Source organism: Aspergillus ibericus (assembly GCF_003184845.1).
Source record: "Aspergillus ibericus CBS 121593 unplaced genomic scaffold BO80scaffold_21, whole genome shotgun sequence".
In the NCBI taxonomy this organism is placed as follows: domain Eukaryota; kingdom Fungi; phylum Ascomycota; class Eurotiomycetes; order Eurotiales; family Aspergillaceae; genus Aspergillus; species Aspergillus ibericus.
The window spans coordinates 253,911-273,090 of record NW_020292119.1 but is presented as its reverse complement, the minus strand read 5'-3'; the positions used below and the strand labels follow the sequence as shown (position 1 = coordinate 273,090).

At 52.8% G+C, this 19,180-nt stretch overlaps 9 protein-coding genes across 9 annotated transcripts; 5 read left to right on the top strand and 4 right to left on the bottom strand.

Moving 5' to 3' along the window:
• The first annotated feature begins 8 nt into the window (after positions 1 to 8).
• Positions 9 to 2,389, top strand: BO80DRAFT_382756 (DNA topoisomerase 3). Its single transcript, XM_025716900.1, has 7 exons — positions 9 to 206; positions 257 to 457; positions 515 to 693; positions 747 to 916; positions 978 to 1,300; positions 1,353 to 1,489; positions 1,538 to 2,389. The coding sequence occupies exons 1-7, from the start codon at positions 117 to 119 to the stop codon at positions 2,325 to 2,327; spliced, it is 1,890 nt and encodes a 629-aa protein (XP_025574987.1). The 5' UTR covers positions 9 to 116; the 3' UTR covers positions 2,328 to 2,389.
• A 1,040-nt stretch (positions 2,390 to 3,429) lies between these two features.
• Positions 3,430 to 3,819, top strand: BO80DRAFT_445372 (uncharacterized protein; the record flags this gene model as incomplete). Its single annotated transcript, XM_025721487.1, has 1 exon — positions 3,430 to 3,819. One exon carries the CDS (start codon positions 3,430 to 3,432, stop codon positions 3,817 to 3,819), a length of 390 nt encoding a protein of 129 aa, XP_025574986.1.
• Positions 3,820 to 4,282: 463 nt separating this feature from the next.
• Positions 4,283 to 7,915, bottom strand: BO80DRAFT_425474 (ATP-dependent metallopeptidase FtsH/Yme1/Tma family protein). Its single transcript, XM_025719527.1, has 2 exons — positions 5,614 to 7,915; positions 4,283 to 5,547 (listed from the first exon to the last, which is right to left on the bottom strand). The coding sequence occupies exons 1-2, from the start codon at positions 7,529 to 7,531 to the stop codon at positions 4,775 to 4,777; spliced, it is 2,691 nt and encodes an 896-aa protein (XP_025574985.1). The 5' UTR covers positions 7,532 to 7,915; the 3' UTR covers positions 4,283 to 4,774.
• Positions 7,713 to 8,113, bottom strand: BO80DRAFT_94612 (uncharacterized protein). Its single transcript, XM_025724947.1, has one exon. It carries the CDS (start codon positions 7,969 to 7,971, stop codon positions 7,744 to 7,746), a length of 228 nt encoding a protein of 75 aa, XP_025574984.1. The 5' UTR covers positions 7,972 to 8,113; the 3' UTR covers positions 7,713 to 7,743.
• On the bottom strand, positions 8,114 to 9,102 carry BO80DRAFT_94611 (ribosomal eL24 family protein). Its single transcript, XM_025724946.1, has 3 exons — positions 8,950 to 9,102; positions 8,769 to 8,870; positions 8,114 to 8,719 (listed from the first exon to the last, which is right to left on the bottom strand). The coding sequence occupies exons 1-3, from the start codon at positions 8,952 to 8,954 to the stop codon at positions 8,257 to 8,259; spliced, it is 570 nt and encodes a 189-aa protein (XP_025574983.1). The 5' UTR covers positions 8,955 to 9,102; the 3' UTR covers positions 8,114 to 8,256.
• On the top strand, positions 9,012 to 10,169 carry pam18 (putative mitochondrial DnaJ chaperone (Tim14)). The gene is made up of 4 exons (XM_025719526.1): positions 9,012 to 9,327; positions 9,400 to 9,473; positions 9,538 to 9,591; positions 9,642 to 10,169. Exons 1-4 carry the CDS (start codon positions 9,280 to 9,282, stop codon positions 9,778 to 9,780), a joined length of 315 nt encoding a protein of 104 aa, XP_025574982.1. The 5' UTR covers positions 9,012 to 9,279; the 3' UTR covers positions 9,781 to 10,169.
• Positions 10,170 to 11,071: 902 nt separating this feature from the next.
• atrR (transcription factor atrR) lies at positions 11,072 to 14,792 on the top strand. Its single transcript, XM_025724320.1, has 7 exons — positions 11,072 to 11,619; positions 11,687 to 11,814; positions 11,875 to 12,251; positions 12,302 to 12,798; positions 12,851 to 13,026; positions 13,071 to 13,631; positions 13,682 to 14,792. Exons 1-7 carry the CDS (start codon positions 11,419 to 11,421, stop codon positions 14,421 to 14,423), a joined length of 2,682 nt encoding a protein of 893 aa, XP_025574981.1. The 5' UTR covers positions 11,072 to 11,418; the 3' UTR covers positions 14,424 to 14,792.
• A 432-nt stretch (positions 14,793 to 15,224) lies between these two features.
• On the top strand, positions 15,225 to 15,790 carry BO80DRAFT_94508 (uncharacterized protein). The gene has a single exon (XM_025724945.1). The coding sequence runs from the start codon at positions 15,365 to 15,367 to the stop codon at positions 15,671 to 15,673; it is 309 nt and encodes a 102-aa protein (XP_025574980.1). The 5' UTR covers positions 15,225 to 15,364; the 3' UTR covers positions 15,674 to 15,790.
• A 377-nt stretch (positions 15,791 to 16,167) lies between these two features.
• BO80DRAFT_94506 (putative C2H2 finger domain protein) lies at positions 16,168 to 18,106 on the bottom strand. The gene is made up of 3 exons (XM_025724944.1): positions 17,818 to 18,106; positions 17,196 to 17,737; positions 16,168 to 17,029 (listed from the first exon to the last, which is right to left on the bottom strand). The coding sequence occupies exons 1-3, from the start codon at positions 17,830 to 17,832 to the stop codon at positions 16,192 to 16,194; spliced, it is 1,395 nt and encodes a 464-aa protein (XP_025574979.1). The 5' UTR covers positions 17,833 to 18,106; the 3' UTR covers positions 16,168 to 16,191.
• Between the last annotated feature and the right edge of the window lie 1,074 nt (positions 18,107 to 19,180).

Below are 19,180 nucleotides of genomic sequence, written 5' to 3'. Positions count from 1 at the left end.
GTACTTCCTGGAGCGCACGCGACAATGTTCAATAGTTCTCTCTGCAGTGGCTTCTTCCAGGGAGGACTAGCGATGTTCCATCTTTAGTCTTCCGCATTGACTCAGGCCCCCCTGCCATGCCGGGTCAAAGGGTGTTGTGCGTGGCTGAAAAGCCGGCCATCGCCAGGGCTGTGGCCCAGCACTTGTCCGGTGGTTCCTTTCAAACGGTAAGTGTTCAGTGCTTTGCGGAGAGGAATGTATACTGAAGTAGTTGTAGATACCCATCCGGGGTAACCAGTACGTGAAGAACTATGTATTCGACTTCAATTTTGGTGGCCCTTGGGGCACTTGCTCCGTGACCATGACCAGCGTCATTGGGCATTTAACAGGCCTGGATTTCGAGCGCCAATACAAAACTTGGCTATCCTGCCCACCAGCAGCGCTTTTCGAAGCTCCAGTGCATGAATCTGTGGCCGAGGTACACAGCCCTGCGCATCCTCCGGTATTGAATACATGCTGATATATCTCGCGTCAGGATAAAGTAGCCATTGCAAAAAATATCCAGGAACAGGCCAGGAGATGCAAGGCCCTCTTCATTTGGACTGACTGTGATCGAGAAGGTGAGCATATTGGAACTGAAATCCGTAAACAAGCCAAGGAAGGGAACGCCCGCATTCTCGTCAAGCGGGCAAGGTTCAGCAACACGGAAAAAGCGTGAGTACCAGTTCCCTTTCACATTCACTGGGTAGCTAACTTGTAGGCCAAAGTCATGTTCTTCATGCCGCTCGGACACTCATCGAGCTGGATGACCTCCAGGCAAACGCAGTAGCAGCTAGAATAGAATTGGATCTTCGGATCGGTGCGGCGTTCACTCGCCTGCAAACTCTTCAGCTGAAACCTCTTTCTGCAGCTCTACAAGATACTATCATAAGCTATGGTATGGAACTATCATGGCTTGATTGGACCAGTCTGTGGATACTCTCCTGACTATCGAGCAGGCTCCTGTCAATTTCCAACACTCGGCTTCGTAGTTGATCGCTACCTTCGTGTGCAGAATTTCAAACCGGAGACTTTCTGGGGCATCAAAGTCATGCATTCACGGGATGACATCAAGGTCAACTTTCTGTGGAAACGAGTCCATCTCTTCGACAGAGCTGCAGTGACGGTGATGCTGGAGCGGTGCCTACTGGCAAAGAAAGCCAAGGTCACCAAGGTCAGTCAGAAGCCTACCAGCAAATGGAGGCCTCTGCCGTTAACGACGGTGGATCTGCAAATGATGGGAAGTAGATACCTCCGCATGGACAGTCAAACAATCATGAAGGTAAGGCGTGTGGTCTCCGCCATGTACCTGAGCAACGACTCACACCATCCAGGTCGCAGAAGGCCTCTACACGAAGGGGTTTATAAGTTACCCCCGTACCGAGACAGACCAGTTCGATAAAGGAATTGACTTGAAGAAGCTAGTCGAAAAGCAGATCCCGGATGGTAACTGGGGTCAATATGCTCGGCAGTACGCATCCCCTGCCAACCCTTTTCCTGCAGCCACTAATGTTTCCAGTCTTCTGGATGGCGGATTCAAGACCCCTCGAGCAGGTCGACACAACGATCAAGCCCACCCGCCCATTCACCCCATCTGTTGGGTTGCACCCACCGCTCTCAGCGTTGACGAGAAGAAAGTCTACGAATTTGTCGTCCGACGCTTCCTGGCCTGCTGCTCCGAAGATGCCAAAGGTCAATCAACTGAAATCGAGATTCAGTACGGCGACGAATTTTTCCACGCCAAAGGCCTCCTCGTCCTTGAACGGAACTACCTCGATGTCTACGTCTACGATAAATGGGAAAGCAGCCAGCAGCTCCCCAACTTCCAAATGGGCGAGCTGTTCGAACCAACTGAAGCCAAGATCTTCGATGGCAAGACAACGCCCCCTAACTACCTGACCGAGCCGGAGTTGATTGGTCTGATGGATGCTAATGGAATCGGCACGGATGCTACCATGGCGGAGCACATTGCGAAGATCAAGGAGCGACAATACGTTGCCGTTCACTCGCGCGGCAGCGGCCGGAACGCAGTCAAAGAGCTGATTCCCACCCGATTGGGCATTGCTTTGGTGGAAGGATACGATGATGTCTTTGCCGGCATGCCCGATAGCCCTTCCCTGAGCAAGCCTTTCCTCCGTAAGGAGATGGAGCTCCGCATGCGGGAGATCTGCGCTGGCATGCGGACACGGCAGCAAGTTGTGCAGGAGAGTCTGGATATGTACCGGGAGGTGTTTGTGCATACCCAGCGGCGGATCAACAAGCTGAAGGATGCCTGTCGAAAGTACCTGGTCGATCAGGCGGCTTCATAACTGGCTTTGATTGGAGTTGCATTTGTAGTAACTGGACATGATACCCTGGACGCAATAGAAGTTGAAAAAAAAGAATACCATATCGAGCAAAACACTAATTCTTTGAGCTCTTCTCATGCAACGGAGGACTCCTCTCCAGTAACTATGACCAGTCTGAGTTGTACGGCAGGTGCCGTATTAACTCAACCAATATCTTCACAGATGCCTTCCTCTCCCTCTCTTCTCTTCCCCCTCATCCAACCTATCGGTTGCCATCGTTGCCATCTTTCAAACCCTGTCGATCATGAATCCGTGTCCTATCGCTCTTCTACCACTTCTAACAACCATTATTGGCATCCTCTATCCTTTGTCTTTACCTGAGCTCTCACTGTACCGTGAGCCAGACTTAGCTCTGACCCCAAACTACACCCTTGCCTACCTATTCGAGCCCGTTTTCTCACCCTGGGCTTCCCAGCCAGCAAACAACTCATGCCCTCGGTGTGATAAGCGGCCATTTCGAGAGGCCAACTCTGTGTTATTATTCGAGGCGGTTGAGGCTCTCCATTCTGCGGCTATCGAGGATGGTGATACCGGCAGTAAACTGGTTGCTACGAAGGAAGGGTCGAATGGTACTGGGATACATTTATCTGAAGAAGCCTCACAGTGGATCTCATATGTCGTCAACAACTTGTGTCCTCCATACAAATCAGCTACGCGGCGTAGTCTTCTCATCGGCTCGTGTATGTTCCTCGCATACACTTTGATAATCGTGGACAAACTACAGCCTGCGACACCTGGACATTACATCAACAAGCATGAGTGTGATACCCAGGACCCAGTCACCGATACTGTCTTTACCATGGAGGAAAGGGCAGTACAAAGTGACGCAGCGCTCGAGGAAGAAACCTCTCCATTCCAGGATATCCAAAAGCCACCATCCTCCAATCAGGACACAATCCAAATGCGAAAAAATACATTAAGCCTACTTTGAGAAGTCAAAGAAGAAGCTTCCTGGCTAACAGACGGCATCAAACTTCTCTCGTTACGGATGAACATCCACTCCGAGCTCCTGGAGAGTCAAGTTCTCGAGGAGAAAAGAAGATCAAGTAAACTCCTCTCCCCAATGCAAGCCACCAGGATCGGTTCAATCTGGGAGCTATTCCAGACACAGCTCCGAATGCAGTTCGACGAGCAGTTACTCAGGTTAGACGAAGTCACCGCACAAATACAACAGGCATGTGAGAGTCTGCCTGAACCAGAGCGATATGAGGCGTTTTGTGATGAATTTCAAAGTGAGCTTCAACATTCGGTAGAGCGCATCCAGAACTTGCGAGAACGCGGAGCACGACCCCTTGCTAGCTCTCAAATCCGAAGAGCCTCTATAGGGAGATTTGCAACTCTCCAACAGTCGTCAGGAGACATGGATGAAGGCCTCGAGGGAGCTAAGTTTCGGGCCATTTCCAGGAGGCACTGTCTATCAACCATCTTGGAGGAGGAAGGGGCCATGTCTTAGAGGAGACTAAACCAAAGGTACAAGATAATCACTTGTGGGGACAAACCTAAAGGAAACAAAAAACCCCAAGCCATACAAGCACCCTATTCTTGACAGAGAGTTATGAAAGAAACTACAGAACAATCATCTAGCCCAGAATAGGCAGTGATTTGGCGGCCTTCCTTATACCTACCATATTCTCGAGGCATCCATTACCGTTGCCTGCCTGGCCCACGCCTTCCTTCCTAGTATGGCCATGGCCCCTGCGCCTTCCACATTACGGTTAATACCCTGACTACTTATGGATCGCGTCAGCTTGCCTTTCATACCACCAGATTCTTGCCCGTTCACGTCCTACGTTGTAGCTGATACAGCCTTCATAAACCATGTATGATTCTAGTAGTCACCAATAACCTAGCCCACATACCGATAGCCGTAGAAAATGGATCAAAGGAATCGGAGAGGGTAGGAGAGGATAGGATAGGATAGGATCTAGTTTCATGCCATTGCAAATTGCACTACCGTCTAGGTATCAGAAACACCAATCGAAATAAGACTACCTACTATACAAGTACAATACACAGGGGATGCCTCTCTCGGAGGAAGAAAGAGGCGAACGAGGAGAGGAGACGAGCGAGGTGATAGATGGCTGGGGATAAACTGGATTGGGAATTGGGAAGGAGATGGGCATAGTGGAGAGACGGGGGAAAGAAGAGCACGCAAAAAACATAGGTCCTAATATTTATGATAACAACATTGCGACGGGGAAAGAAACGAGTTCGAGCCGGACAGAAGAGGGATAATGGTTGGAAAGGAGATGCTCCGTGAGTGTGTGAGAGTGTTCACAATAAATACAAAACCCAAGCGAGAAACGATATAGTATGATATGACATGCAACCCCCGCTCCCATCTTTCGTCAGCCGTGATATTCCTGCTCGAGAGAAAAGAAGAATTGCAGAACCCCAACGTGTATCATCTATGGGGGAATCGGGGTCGAGTCGCGGCCATTTTTGCCTTCGGGGGCCGTAGGTTCTGGGGGAGCGATGGTGCCGCGGCCGTCAAAGTACTTGGCAAACTCGTTGGATTCGGGCCACTCGCGGGGACCGAGAAGACGGATCATGTCGTCACGGCTGAGGACTTCCTTGGACAAGAGTTCCTCGGCCACAATGCCGACTTCCTTCTTCTTCCTGGTCAAAAGATCGTGGCACTGCTTGTAGGCCTGGTCGATGATGCGGCGGACTTCGGCGTCGATATCCCGGGCAGTGTCCTCGGAGAAGGGCTTGTGCATCTGGCTCTTCGGGTCCTCGTCGTAGTAAATGTAGCGCAGCTTGGATGACATGCCGAATTTGGTCACCATGGCAGTGGCCATCTGGGTGACCTTGTTGAAATCATCGCTAGCTCCGCTGGTGACGGTATCGAAATGCAGCTCCTCACTGACACGTCCTCCCAGGGTCATGGCCATGCGGTCCATGAGCTGGTTCGCATTCAACAAGTAGGTGTCGCCGTTGGCGGGCAGGTATTGGGCGTAACCCAGGGCACCTTGGCCACGGGGAATGATCGAAACCTTGAGGAGAGGATCAGCCCAGCGGAAGTACCATCCGCAGATAGCGTGACCGGCCTCGTGGTAGGCGACCGTGCGCTTCTCCTCGGGCGAAAGCACAAGAGATTTCTTCTCCAAACCACCAACCACACGCTCGATAGCTTGCTCAAAGTGCTTCATGGTGACATGATCGGCGTTTTCACGAGCCGCTGTAAATCAGTCAGTCAGGAATCCCTATAACCATCTTTCTTCTGCAAGGGACGAAGTTCACATACCAACCAAAGCCGCTTCGTTGACACAGTTGGCGATATCAGCACCAGCGAACCCGGGGGTCAACGCCGAAAGTCTTCCTTGGAGGTACTCCATGTCCTCCTTCGTCACGATCTTCTTCAGGTGAACGGCGAAGATCTGTTTGCGGCCATCCATGGTGGGCCTGTCGATAGAAATATGCCGATCAAAACGCCCAGGACGCATCAGAGCTTGATCCAGAACGTCGGGTCTATTCGTACCGGCCAAGACCACCACTTGTTCAGAAGTGTTGAAGCCGTCCATCTCGGTCAAGATCTGATTCAGGGTGCTCTCACGCTCATCGTTGCCGCCGTAGTTCGACTTCGATCTCGATTTGCCGATGGCATCAATCTCATCAATGAAGATAATGCAAGGGGTGGCTTTCCGCGCGTTGGCGAAGAGGTCACGAACCCGGGAGGGACCGACACCGACGAACATCTCGACAAACTCCGATCCACTGACGCTGAAGAAAGGCACGCCAGATTCGCCCGCGGTAGCCTTTGCCAGCAACGTCTTACCGGTACCGGGCGGACCCGAGAGAATGGCGCCACGGGGGATTTTGGCACCCAACTTCTGGAATCGCTCCGGGTTCTTGAGGAAGCTGACAAACTCCATGATCTCCACCTTGGCCTCGTCCATTCCAGCCACGTCGGAGAATTTGATCTTGATATCAGTCTCCTGGTTGAAGCGCTTGGCACGGCTCTTTCCAATGCCAAAGATCCCGCCCTGGCCAGCGCCACCATTTGCACGTCTTGACAAGAAGTAGATACCGGCCAGGAGTAGCACGGTGGGGCCAAAGCTGACGATCGTAGCTGCCCAGGGAAGCTCTCCCTGGTACATCACGGGAATTCGTTCGGAAGTGGGAATTCCAAGTTCATTCTGAGCTTGATCCAATTTCCGCTCAAAGCCATCAACGGACCCAATGTTGAAATAGTAGAAGAAGCCAGGATGGGCAGCCGGCGAGTCGGGATGGACTTGAGCTACCGCCTCACGGTGAAGTTCCACGCGAACCCGGGAGTTGTTGATGACAACCAGCCTCTCAACCAAGCCCCTCTCAAGGAAATTCGATCTAAACTCCTGCCACGTTATCTCGTTGGTGTTCTCACTGGGGAAGAAGCTGCGGTAGACATAGTAGCTGACAAGTATGCCCGCCCAAAGATACAAGTTGTCGATTTTGAAAGAAAACACTTCTTGAGGCTCCGGCGGTTTCTTGCCGAACGGGTTCTTGTTATCCCGTTGTTGTCCTTGCTGTTCTTCCTGTCGCCGTCGTGGCTCTTCTTCCTTTGATTCCTTTTGTGTTTCCTGATTCTGAGATGCCTCTTTTCCTTGGCCCTCTTCTTTCTCCTTCGTCCCCTTCTCCTTCGACAATCTCTCCTGTTCGACTTCGTATAGGTGACGGGCGAATTGATCGAGATAACCAGCCAGTTCGGCTGTTAAACGCAGGTACGTGATCATACTGGCACCCTGCCCGGTTCTGATGTGCTTGTCAATAAAGTCCTTCACCGGCGGAGGAAATCCATGTCTCATCATCACCGTCCGCGCGTCCTCGAGCATCGAATGTTGCGAGTTGGGTACCCGTTCCTTCAAGTGCGCGATGAGCTTGTCGAGTTGTTCCAGTTCTTCCTTGCTGAGCACAGGCTCCTCCTCCGCCTTGGGAGTTCCGTCATTATCCCCGGGTCCGGTTCCTGAGCTTGCCGGCTTCTTGTTGTTGGCTTTGTCGTTCGGGGGTTTCGGGCCCCCGGAGGGCTGCGTAGCATATGTCCTGGCGCGGTGTGTGATGATAAGAGTTGTAAGCCTTGACTGCGGAGCGTGTGCAGAGAGCGGCCCTGCGCGGTAAATGCAGTCTACGGCTCTCCTCGAGTATCGAGCAAGATTGCCTGGCCGGCGGAGCAGGGAGGAGGCCATGGTCGAGGAAGATGAGCCCGGAGGCTAAGGTCAAGCGGGTGGGGGAATCTGACGTCTCAATGGCAAGTCGAGAGTGCTGCAGCCATAGAGGCACTGCTGGAAAAGGATGTGGCGGGGACGGTGAAAGCTCTTGGGGGAGCTGATGTCGCTGGAAGTTCGTTCTCTCCCACGCTTCCCGCCTTCGTTTTTCCTCGTTCCGTTCGCCGGCTGAGTCATCCGCCCACCGCCGCCCACCGCCCAGAACCCCAAGGAAGTCGGTGGACAGGGTCAGCCATGTTGTAATCGGGTGGAGGCACACGCAAATGGCCTTGATTGCCCAGTGGTTGATGGCGTAGATGCTGACCGTGGGGGGTGGTTGGGAAGTGCCATCGCTGTTGAGATTGGATTCTCCTGCATGACTCCATGGGCTGTGAGTAAGGACCAGAACAGGATAACTTCATGCAGTATAACTAGTAATGTTACAGTTAGTAATCAGGGACCTACGAGCCTTACGATCAAGTCGACCGCCTTCCTGACGACGATGTAGAGCAAGACTTTGTGGGATTAATTCAGTATAGTACCTGCAAAGAAACGAATTTGGACATGAAAGTTCATCGCAGAGACCACTGGATACTTTTGGATAGGAAAAGCTTGAAACACAGAACAAACCCAACTCCATCATAACCTCAAGGTATCGAACCCGACCAGACAGCCGGAGAGAAAGAACCGTAAGAAACGCATACCCTTTAATCGACATCCATCTCCTCCTGGGTGGTTCCATCCACCAACATCCTGGTCTTCTTCTTCTGTCTGAGCCGCTCCTCGCCGTGCAGTCTGCTCGCCTTGGTCGTCTCGGAGACCAACGGCTGTCCCTCCTCGCGCTCGCGGAGCTCCTTGCGGATGAGGTGCTCGCCCTCCATGACCACCCTGCGATCCTCCTCGCGCTTGCGGTCCCGCGCAAGCTTGCCCGCCAGTCGACGCTTCGTGAACACCCGCTCTCTGCGCTGCCGAATCTCCTCCACTCTCTCCATCGCCTTGATCGTAGCCGCAACCAGGTTTCGGTCGTACTTGACGGGGACGTTTCTCTTCTTGGCGAACTGGGACAGCACCAGCGACGAGTCGACAATCATCTCCTTGCCCTTGGCAGCGCGACCGGCCTTGGTCCACTTCACACGTCTCGGTTGGCGCTTAGCCTTGAAGTTCTGATGGGTGGTAGGAGTTAGCCTAAACCTGATAAGACCGGCGGGGCATTACTTATCATTTGCTTCTGCAGAATCTGAATGCCTTGGCGTCATTTCTGACAAACTGAATACCCTTGCTAGGGTAAACAGGCCTCGAGCAAAAGTGGCAGGTTTCGACTCTGTCCGGCAAGTCAGCCAAAAGTCCTAACCGGAGGACTTTTTTTTTTCGCCCGGCAGAGGCAGGTCTCGTATGCTCACCTCATATTGGGCTAATACTTGTGGTATATGTGAGCCCAAAAGTGGCGGTCTATAAAGGAAGTAGAACTCCGAAAGATGAGGTCTGAAGCCGCAAAGAACTCCTCGATCCCACCGTCGTGTCGAGAAGATCTCCGATGTTCAGGACAGGAACCGCATCAAAAATTGAAGCGTGGAGCAGCCGGCGCTAAACCGGAACGGGCAATGCGGCGCCGCTCCGATTTTTTATCTGGACTTCCGCTTCTCCCCAACGTCACTCCTTCGATATCCCTTCTGCTCTCGTGTCTTGACTCCCTTCCGTCCACTTTGAGTTAGCCGCTCAACTGCTTCACAATGTCTACTATTGCTATCGGTCTCGGTGTCGCTACTGCGGCCTTTTTGGTAAGTTGAGAACCCGGGAACGATAACCCGCATCATGGTCGGCAGAAGGCTAACCGTTCCCTTCATCTATAGGGTCGTGCCGGTCTTGTTGCCTACCGTCGGTCCAAAGGAGGTGTGAATGCTATGGGAAAGGCATTTTACAAGGGGTCAGTTATATTCTGGTTTTTGATGCAATGATATACCGCCACAGAGTACTAACTAAGTATACAGTGGTTTTGAGCCGCGTATGACTCGTCGTGAAGCTGCCCTCATTTTGGAACTTCCGTATGTTCAACTTGATATGCACTGGATGGCCTTATTTAATGAAGCAACAGGGAACGTACCATGACCAAGGACAAGATCCGCAAGAAGCACCGTCAGCTCATGCTTCTCAACCACCCCGATCGTGGCGGCAGCCCCTACCTGGCAACCAAGATCAACGAGGCCAAGGAGTTCCTCGACAAACATACCTGAGACTCTTCCGACACAGATCCTCCACTCACGACTGTTCGGGGCGTTTGTGGGGTGGAAGAGGAAACACGGACATGCACAGGATACTTCAAGTATCTTTTATTGTACAAGAACGTTTCTTCTTTGGGTGCATAGCGAGGCGTTGGTCGGATTTTTCGAAGAAGAAGATATCTCTTCGTGCTCTTTACGGGGAGCTTTGTATTGTCACTATATCCTGATGAGAGATCGCCGCTCTTGAATATACAACTATACGTTTGCCACATGCTATTCGCTCGGTTCGCTTTTAGCAGGGGTGATCGAGAGCTGTGGAGCAGTCTGAATATGCATGCTAAATAAAGCTATTCGGCTGCTCCGCCATGTTTTGATTAGTATGGCAGCGCCGTAGCGATTACCTGTCATTTCTCCTGTAGATAGAGGTGATTGCACCTCATTACGCTGCAGACAGTCAAAGCGCGTATTGCGCCAAAGCTTTCAAGAACCCAGCTACGGAGTACTCCGCAGGGTACTGTATTCCGTACTCCGTAGTCTCTACTATTGATCTTCATCAGGGTCCAACCACCCCTGAATTATATTCAAGGTGGGAGCCTAAATCACGGGCGATGTGGTAAGCATGTCAAAGAACCCCACCGACGAAGAAAGAACATGCACCCCAGGGTCAAACCGTCACAGAAGCTAGGGCCGGCATTGGCAAAGTCCGAAAGTCCGTGTGCCAAGTCCAGGCCGGTCGGGACGGAGAGACGCCATCCGCCACCAGGGTTTTTTTCATTCGTCTAGATAGAACGGAGGCCGGCCGTAGCGGGTTCCGAGTTGGCCCAGTCACCTCGCAAGCCTCGCAAGTCCGGGCGTGGACTGAGGAGGAGAGCAAGGGAATCGTGATCGGGATGGGTTTAGTTGAGGATCCTATCGCGGCAGGGCAAGCAGAAGCTTCGGAACCGAGACTATTCCACAGTGCAGTCCTGCATTTAAATTAGCACTTGATAGTAGTCGAACCCCTCGGCGAATTTAAGGCTCGAGACGATCTTGGCGACCTTAAGTCCGTTAGCAGCGCTTCTCCGACAGACAAAGATACGTACAGACGACTGCGAACGCTCTCTTAGGGCAGCCCAGCCAAAAAGGCAGCAGCCGTTTACGTGACCATCGAACCTTCGTTAGCTTACCTTCTGCTCATCTTTCCTTTTTGCATGCCCCATGATTCATAGCCTGAGAGCTGGCCATCTCATTCTTTCCCACCCTCCTTAGGCCTTGACATCATCTTCTGCCTCGTTTCTTTTTTACCCCGTCCCTCCCTTATCGTCTTAGACTCGCCACGTGCCTCTATCGGGGAAAGATTGGATTGAGTAAGCCACACTTCATCCATTACTCCATCATTGCCCTTCCCCCTTGGGCCTCTCTTTTGCAGCGTTTCCCCACCGGATACAGGCTCTAACCCAGCTCACCCTAGTCATTCCTTATCGGAATCTCGATTTTCGGCCTCATCCCCCCCCAAACGGCCGCCACACCGCATCTCCCCGTTGACGTCTTCGGGGACGAACCCCGCATCGCCCAGGACGCTCGAAGCATACCCGCTTGGACTGGAACTCCACTCCGTCACTGGCGAGAGCCTCGGACCCTTACTCGTTGCCGTATCGTCGCTCCGCCACAATGGATGGCATCGGAGAAGCGCCCGAGGGGATGGGCTTCGACATGCCCATCCTCATGAATCAGCAGCAGCAATTTTTCGGTGCCTATGGACCCGACGGGTCGCCGATGGCCTCAGCTCACCAGAATCTAGCTTTCCAGGATGACCCGTCAATGGGCGCGGGGGAGGACAGTAATGACGCCAAGAGACGAAGAATCGCGAGGGTGAGTGGATTGTGATGCGCATGGTAGCGGGGCCTGGATCTCAGCGCGCTGATCATTCTCCGCATAGGCCTGCGATATGTGCCGAAAAAAGAAAATCAAGTGTGATGGGAAAATGCCCAAGTGCTCGCATTGCAGCAACTACAAGACAGATTGTATATTTACCCAGGTTGAGAAGAAACGGAATCCGCCGAAAGGGTATGCGTGCTGGAACCTTTCCGTCAATGCCTGCGCGCTGACAGATCTCTTGTTGCTTAGTGCCAAATACATTGAAGGGTTGGAAAATCGGCTCGGAAGGATGGAGTCGCTGCTTCGTCTCTCTGGTCTTTTGTCTGAGGACGATGGCGGCAAGACCGATTTGGGAACCCTGGAGAAACGCCTGGCCGATCGAACTTTGGCAAATGGTGCTCTAAATGGCCCGAGTCCGAATAAATTCAACGCGCCCCAATCCAATACCCAATCCCAACAGACTTCGTCGTCGCACCACTCGACCCCCCGTGTAGATTCGCACTCTAGCCCACGCACAGCGGCTACGTCGCCGGAGTCTCAGAAGGAATCGGAACCCGAGGTGGAGGGCTTGTCGGATATGATGTGCTCCTTGGTTACGAACAATTGCGGAGAAACGCGATATATTGGTGGGTGCTTTGGACGATTCATCGCATGGAGCGCGACTAATGACGGACAGGGTCCTCTTCGGGCTTCTCGATATTCTCTCCCAAGGGCATTCAGTGGGTGAACGAGAAGACGGGCGACACTTCGTTCCAGGACATGATCTCTTCTGCCTATATTGACGACAACAAGTGGATGTATTGGAAGCCGGAGATTTTCAGCGACATCTTTGCTCGTCGCGTGTTCAAGCCATTGCCCCCTAAGGAAGAGGCCATTTCGCTCTTCCGCGACTTCTTTTCCAACTTCAACTGTATGTTCCCGCTCTTCCATGAGCCGACCTTCATGCACTTGGTGGAGCGCCAGTATTCTCGGGATCCGTATGAGGGCTCCGGCTGGTGGGCTAGTATCAATGTGGTCCTGGCGATCTCGCATCGAATCCGAGTTATGAGTAATCTGGTGCCCCAAGAAGAGGATAAGAAGGCGTGGCTATACTTGAAGAACGCCATGGCAGTTTTGACCGAGCTTACGATGCGCAATACGGATTTGCTCAGCGTTCAGGCGCTGCTGGGCATGGTGAGTGGTCCAATCTCTAATTTCCACTGACTAGAAGCTCATTGTTGCACAGTCGCTCTTCTTGCAGGGAACACCCAACCCTCAGCCGTCCTTCTTCCTGGTTGCGGCGGCCATCAGACTGTCCCACAGCATCGGTCTCCACAAACGAGGCTCTGGATTCGGCCTGAATCCGGTGGAGGTGGAACAACGGAAAAGAGTGTTCTGGATTGCCTACCTTCTGGATAAGGAGTAAGTTGGACCAATGGTTTATCGGTCGTTCTAATGCGTGATAGTATCTGTCTCCGTTCTGGTCGTCCACCTGTTCAGGATGATGATGACATGAACGTGGAATTACCAAGTGATGACCCCCCAGATAATATTGGCAACGTTCCATTGTCGGACGGAAGCAAGTTCAACTTGTTCCGATCCATGTGTCGCTTCGCCATCATTGAGAGCCGGGTATACAAGCGACTTTATTCCGCCAAAGCATCGAAACAGTCGGATGGTGAGCTGTTGAACACCATTGGAGATCTCGACAAAGATCTCGAAGAATGGAAAGACAGCATTCCGCTCGAATTTCGACCCGAAAATGAGATCAAAACGACGTACACGCCCCTGATCCTGCACGTTGTTGTTCTCCATTTTGCCTACTATAACTGCTTGACTACCATCCACCGAATGTCCGTCCATCATGGCTATTGGACCAGCCGACTCTCCAACTACGCGATTCAAGGTCTGAACGCGAGGCCGTTGAACCCGCGAGTGTTCTTGTCTGCCGTCCTCTGCGTAACTGCTGCGCGGGCATCCATCAATCTAATCAAATACATCCCGCAAGGCGACTTTGCCTGTGTCTGGTGAGTCCTGGACCTAGACTGTCTGACCGCACGTCCCTAACAAGAAATAGGTTGATACTGTACTATCCTGTCTCCTCGTTGGTTACCTTGTTTGCTAATATCCTGCAAAACCCCAACGACGCCCGGGCTCGCTCCGACGTCAAGTTGATGAATGTGGTCGTCAATTTCCTGTCTACTCTTGTGTCCGACGAGTCGAATGGAAGTGTCAAACGCATGCTTTCTCTCTGTGGCGAATTTGAGCGAATCGCCCAGGTCGTCCTTGACAAAGCGGAGAGGGACTCGCACTCCAAGAAGAAGCGCAAGGCTGCTCCTGATGAACCCAGGAATGTGCAACGGCGCACGTCGGAAGATAATCATTCCCCCACTACACCGGCTGGGAAGCCAGATTCAGCACCCCGACCACCTCCAGCCGTTCCCACCGCATCGCCATCGTTCTCAAATACTCAAAGCCAGCCCACGCCCAACGTGCCCAACGAGCCCCGGAACTTCACCCCAGGCCAGCCACTTCCTGGAGCCAATGGATTTACTTCGAACCTCCAGGATAGCATGCACGGGCTGTCCGGCCTTGGGCCCGACTTTGAAATGCTCAGCCCGAATAACTTGGAAGGCGTCAATTTCGGCGACCAAACCGCCTTCACGGCTAGTCCTGATACCCCGTTGGCACCCTTCCAACAGCCTTTCGTCCCGCAAGATCTTTGGCAGATGCCCATGACCATCGAATGGGACTGGGCCGATATGTCGAACAACTTTCCAGTCTTTGGTGACACCGGCGCACCCCCACATGGCTCGTAATGAACATTGATTGGCGATGGTGAACATATGGGGGAAATTTCAGTTCATATTCTTTAGCGGAGTCCTCGGGGTTATCAGCACATACCTTTGTTTCTGTGATATATTCTAATCTTCTTCTGGCGTTTTCAAAAGTCCGGACACCATCCATCACGCCGCTCTACTTATTCATTCTTCCTTCCCTCTTTCTACATATTTCTTTTGACTTTTGTTGCCCGTGGTTCGAAGACCAAGTGTTTTGTTTGGCGTCGGTTGGCGATATACATGGTGCGATATCATGTGGACATAGGTAGTCTGTCACTCTACTCTACCAGTATATGAATGGATGTACATCAGATACGGAGAGATCATAATCTACTAACACATCGATTGTTAGCCATCTATACAAATCATGTGATAACTGACCCCGCAACCTGACCTAACCCTGAACCTGCAGCGATCCCTATCATATCATATCATCCACCCTGACTTGCCCCCATCCAACACCACATCAATCCTAATACGGAGTAGTAACAATGACCCTCCCCCCCCCTCTACCTCCCCTCCTGCATCCACACCCCCCGACACCCCCACCACCCCCCCAACCCACGACCACCCCCTCCGCATCCAAATCGAAGGCCCCCTCCTCGCCATCCAACGACTCCTCCCCCACGTCCCCTGGCATCTCAATGATCTCACCCCACCCTTTCCCCAACCTGCTGGCCCCGAACTCGCCCGTTTAGCATACCAAACTGCTCTACGCCCGGGATGGGGGGGACGGCTCAGGGCCGGGGGATTTGGTCGTTAGGGATGAGTATTTGGGGGTGGGTGAGGGAGAGGTATCCGGATCGGTGCGTTTACAATTTCTTTGTATTGAGTGTTTACGTACCTTGCCTTATCTTATCTTACCTATTCCGATTTCGATTTCGGGACGGGACATATACCTCATGTACTAACCCCGAAGGATGAAACTCAATCCGGAAGTCCTCCAACTCAATATCATCGAGATTGAGGATGATAACGGGGAATATGCAAACACGTGGCTGTTGTTTCAGGTTGATCCGGAAGAGTATATAGGAAGAAAGGTCTTGGTGGTGCCGAGGTGTTGTCAGAGGAGAAAGGGGTCGCAGGATCGGTGGAGGGTGAATGCGATGGTGTATCAGCGGGAAAGGGGGGAGGAGAGGTTGTTGGGGTGGGAGGAGTTTGGGAGGTTGGTGCTAGCTTGGGAGAAGGAAAAGGAAGAAAGAGGGGAGGGGGAGGGAGAAGGAAAATGAAGGGAGGCAGAAAGGGGAGGAAGAGTATGAAACGGTATTTACTGGTTTACTTAATGTAAGAGAGCAGATGTAGGTGTATAGCACCTAGGCTGAGGTGGTGTATATATGGTATTGATTCGCCAGTCAATAAGGACATGACTTCACCCTTCACCCTGCCGCTCCTAAAGTGAATATGCAAGATCATGAGTCGGAATCCACCGACATAAACAAAGAAACACGTGACGTGGTACGAGTATGCAACGACTAATAAGTACAATAGTCCAAACAAATGAAATAGGTATAAACGGACATGTGGTCGGCGGCCGATTCGGTACCGCCAAGGTATACAATCCTGGGAAACTGGCATACATGCAAAGGGGGTGTTCCAACTCCAGTCAACACAACGAGTCAAAGAATATCGGCATTTACAGAAGTCGCGCAAGCTCGTACATGTCATCAAGTGATGGCTGCAATACAGCGTCTGGTCGGTAACCAGAATGAAGGACCAAGGTACTGGAGGACGTGAAGGGTGAGAACGTCTACTCTTCCATTCGACCGAAGACGCCGTCATCGTCGTCGTCGGCCTGTGTCGGACGGCTCCCAAAGTCGACATCCGCGTTGCGATGCTGCCGCTTGGCACGGTCCGCATTGCCCGTTCGCACTTCGCGCTCGTCCGATACCTTGTAAGACAAGGAGGGATTATATGAAAGTGAGAGGAAGATATTCGGGGTCGGGCTCGAGAACGCCGCATCGGTGGCACCGGATCTCGACTGGTCCAGGCTACGGCCTTGGTCGGCAGAGCTGGCTTGATCCAGGAAGCGCGTAGGGAGTGGAGGCACCGGGGGCACACTGGGCGACATGGGCACGGGCCCCATGCGCGGGGTGCCAAAGTTGCAGAGGCCGATGGCGGCCGCCAGATCCGCCTCATCGTCTTCGTGCAGCTTCGCTTCGGCGGTGGATGGGCGGGTGTCGATGCTGGAGTGGCGGAAATGCGAGAATGCCGGTGACGCCCACGGGGCACTCCCTGTGAAGGAGCTCGAGGGACCGGACTGATAGGAGTGAGAGAAGTGGGCGGATAGGTTGCCAACGCTGTATCGTTTGTCCATCGTTGCCGGCTCGACCGACATATCTTCATCGTCGTCATCATCATCCTCATCCATCGGAGGCGGGGTGGTCTCTGCCGAGCTGAGGCCGTCCCGGAGCTCCGACGATGCATCTGGGGACGCGGAAGATACGTCTGACTCGGCTTCTCCGTTCTCTTCTGGCTCATCCTGGGTCATAGTGACCAGAACGGAGGCAGCCTCCAGCAATTGGACTTGCTGGTGCTTGGAGATCAACAGCTTCGAGGTAATGGCCCATGCAGGGTTATGTTCCCACCTAAGTTCCATAAAACGTCAACCCACGGCGTCCCAGCACAGGAGAGAAGAGAGGAGGTGAACAAGGGGAGCTGGATGACCACGAGGGCGACCTTGCACAGAGCCGACATGGCGCATTGCTCCGGACCGAGCCAGACGGCAGGATGGCATGGGGGGAGGATACACACATATGCTTGGACAAGCAACTGCCATGCTTATACCCTTTCCCGCAACGATCGCAGCGAAGGTCGGCCATGGCCCGCTTCCCTTCGCCTTTGACCAGGTGCGATCCTTCGCTGGCCCGTCGGTTTCGGTTCTTGGTGCTGACCGGCTTGTTATTTGGGTTACTGGCATCTGCAGGGGTTGGGCCGGTTGATGATCCATCGTGGGCGTGGTTGGGCGATGGCTTGCGAGCGACCGGGGGTTCTTGGCTCGGACTGTTGATGCTTCGTGACAGATAGGAGCCGAAACCGGAGGGGGCCCCGACCGAGCTAGACTCTAGGCCCTTCCGGCTTCCCCGCCGGTGGGAAGGCATCGTAATTCCTGTTGAATCCCCAGGCACCTCTCTGATCGACGCCGCGACCGCCGCGGCGGCTGCGTTTGCGGCAGCTGCAGTAGTAACGCTCTTCCGGCGAGTAACCCGGAAATTGGAGTTGACCGCACCGAGCGAGATCGAGTGAGAATGGTGGCGAGAATTGGATTGGGGGAGAGGGCGGGAAAAGGACAATTCCTGGGAGATTGTATGCGAGTGTTAGCCGGACACACTGGAACGGGTGATTTGCCTCTTGACGGAAGGGAATAAGATGCTACCTTGAATGAAGCCATCTTGAGTACGTGGACTCTCAGGCCAACGATTCCGTGAATGCCCTTTGGGGAGCGTGGACGTTACAGACAACCGATGATCGGAGTGGGTGGTGATAGACCGCAGTGGTGGTGGTGGTGATGATGTGAAGCCAAAGAAAAGCAGACGAAAGAGAAAAAGGAAAGAAGAAAGTCGTCGGACGGTGGAAAGCTAGTTTAACTGGTAGGCGAATCCCAGGGATACGAGCGGGCGACCAGGTACCTGCGAGGCTAAGGGAAAAAGGTTCAGGGCCACAGCAAGCAAGCAATCACGGGGCAATTGGGGTGAGTCAATGGGGCGAGATGGTAGATAAAGGGGAGGAATTCAATCAATCAATCGATCAATCAATGAATGAAGGAAAGAAAGGGGAGAATGGGGGAGAGAGAGAGGGGATGGCGAGGGAAGACAGGTAGAGAGGGCGAGGGAAACAGAAAACGTAGCAGCAAAAGAGGAGAAAGAGGAGTCGAAAGAAAGTCAGTCCGTCGGTACTAGTGAGTCGTGGTCGTGAGGGAGCGAAAGACCGCTGCAGGGCGATGGAGAGCGACGCTCAACTTGCGAGATGGCAGCACGAGGCCGTCTGGCTGGGACGGGCGGGCGGTTGTCATTGGCAGACAGGACGCATTACATTACCACACTTACAAGAGTTACAGCAGTTACAGCAGTTACCAGCTTACTCGGCGACCGTCAGTCAGTCAGGATTACCAATGTTACCGCCCGTCGATGATTTTCGGATTAAAATGACGAGAGAAATGGATTGCTTTGCTTGACCCTCTGGGACCGAACTGCTCCTGACTTTATCTTTTGCGGGGGTCGGTCGCCTTTTTTTCTTTTTAGTTTTTGGCCCTTTTTGGGTTCGCTAGTCCAAGTCCAGGAGTTGGCTTCAGCAATGCGGGGGTTCGGGCGATCAGACACTGTAAGCGCTCCATTTAATTTCGCCATTCAACCCTCCCCCCGTCAGCATCGGGCAAATAACAACATTGGCATGGCAAAAATACGCCGCTCAGGTGCAGTTGACCCGAACACCTCTTGAAACATACAGCTGGTCGACTGCCAACAGGATTGGAATTCCTTCAGGCTTTTTCCGCCATCCTGGTCAGGGCGTGTCCTTGTTCCTGACTAACCGGCCAGCAAGGCGACAACCAGGCAAGTGATGTGATTGAGGGCTCCACCCGCAATCGGGGACCCGAGAGTGGATGACTGGATGGGCGGGAGACCCAGGCAGACTGGATGATATAACCACTGCCGGATACTGTGTAGACTGGTGTATTCAAAAAAAAAAAAAAAAAAAAAAAAAAAAAAAAAAAAAAAAAAAAAAAAAAAAAAAAAAAAAAA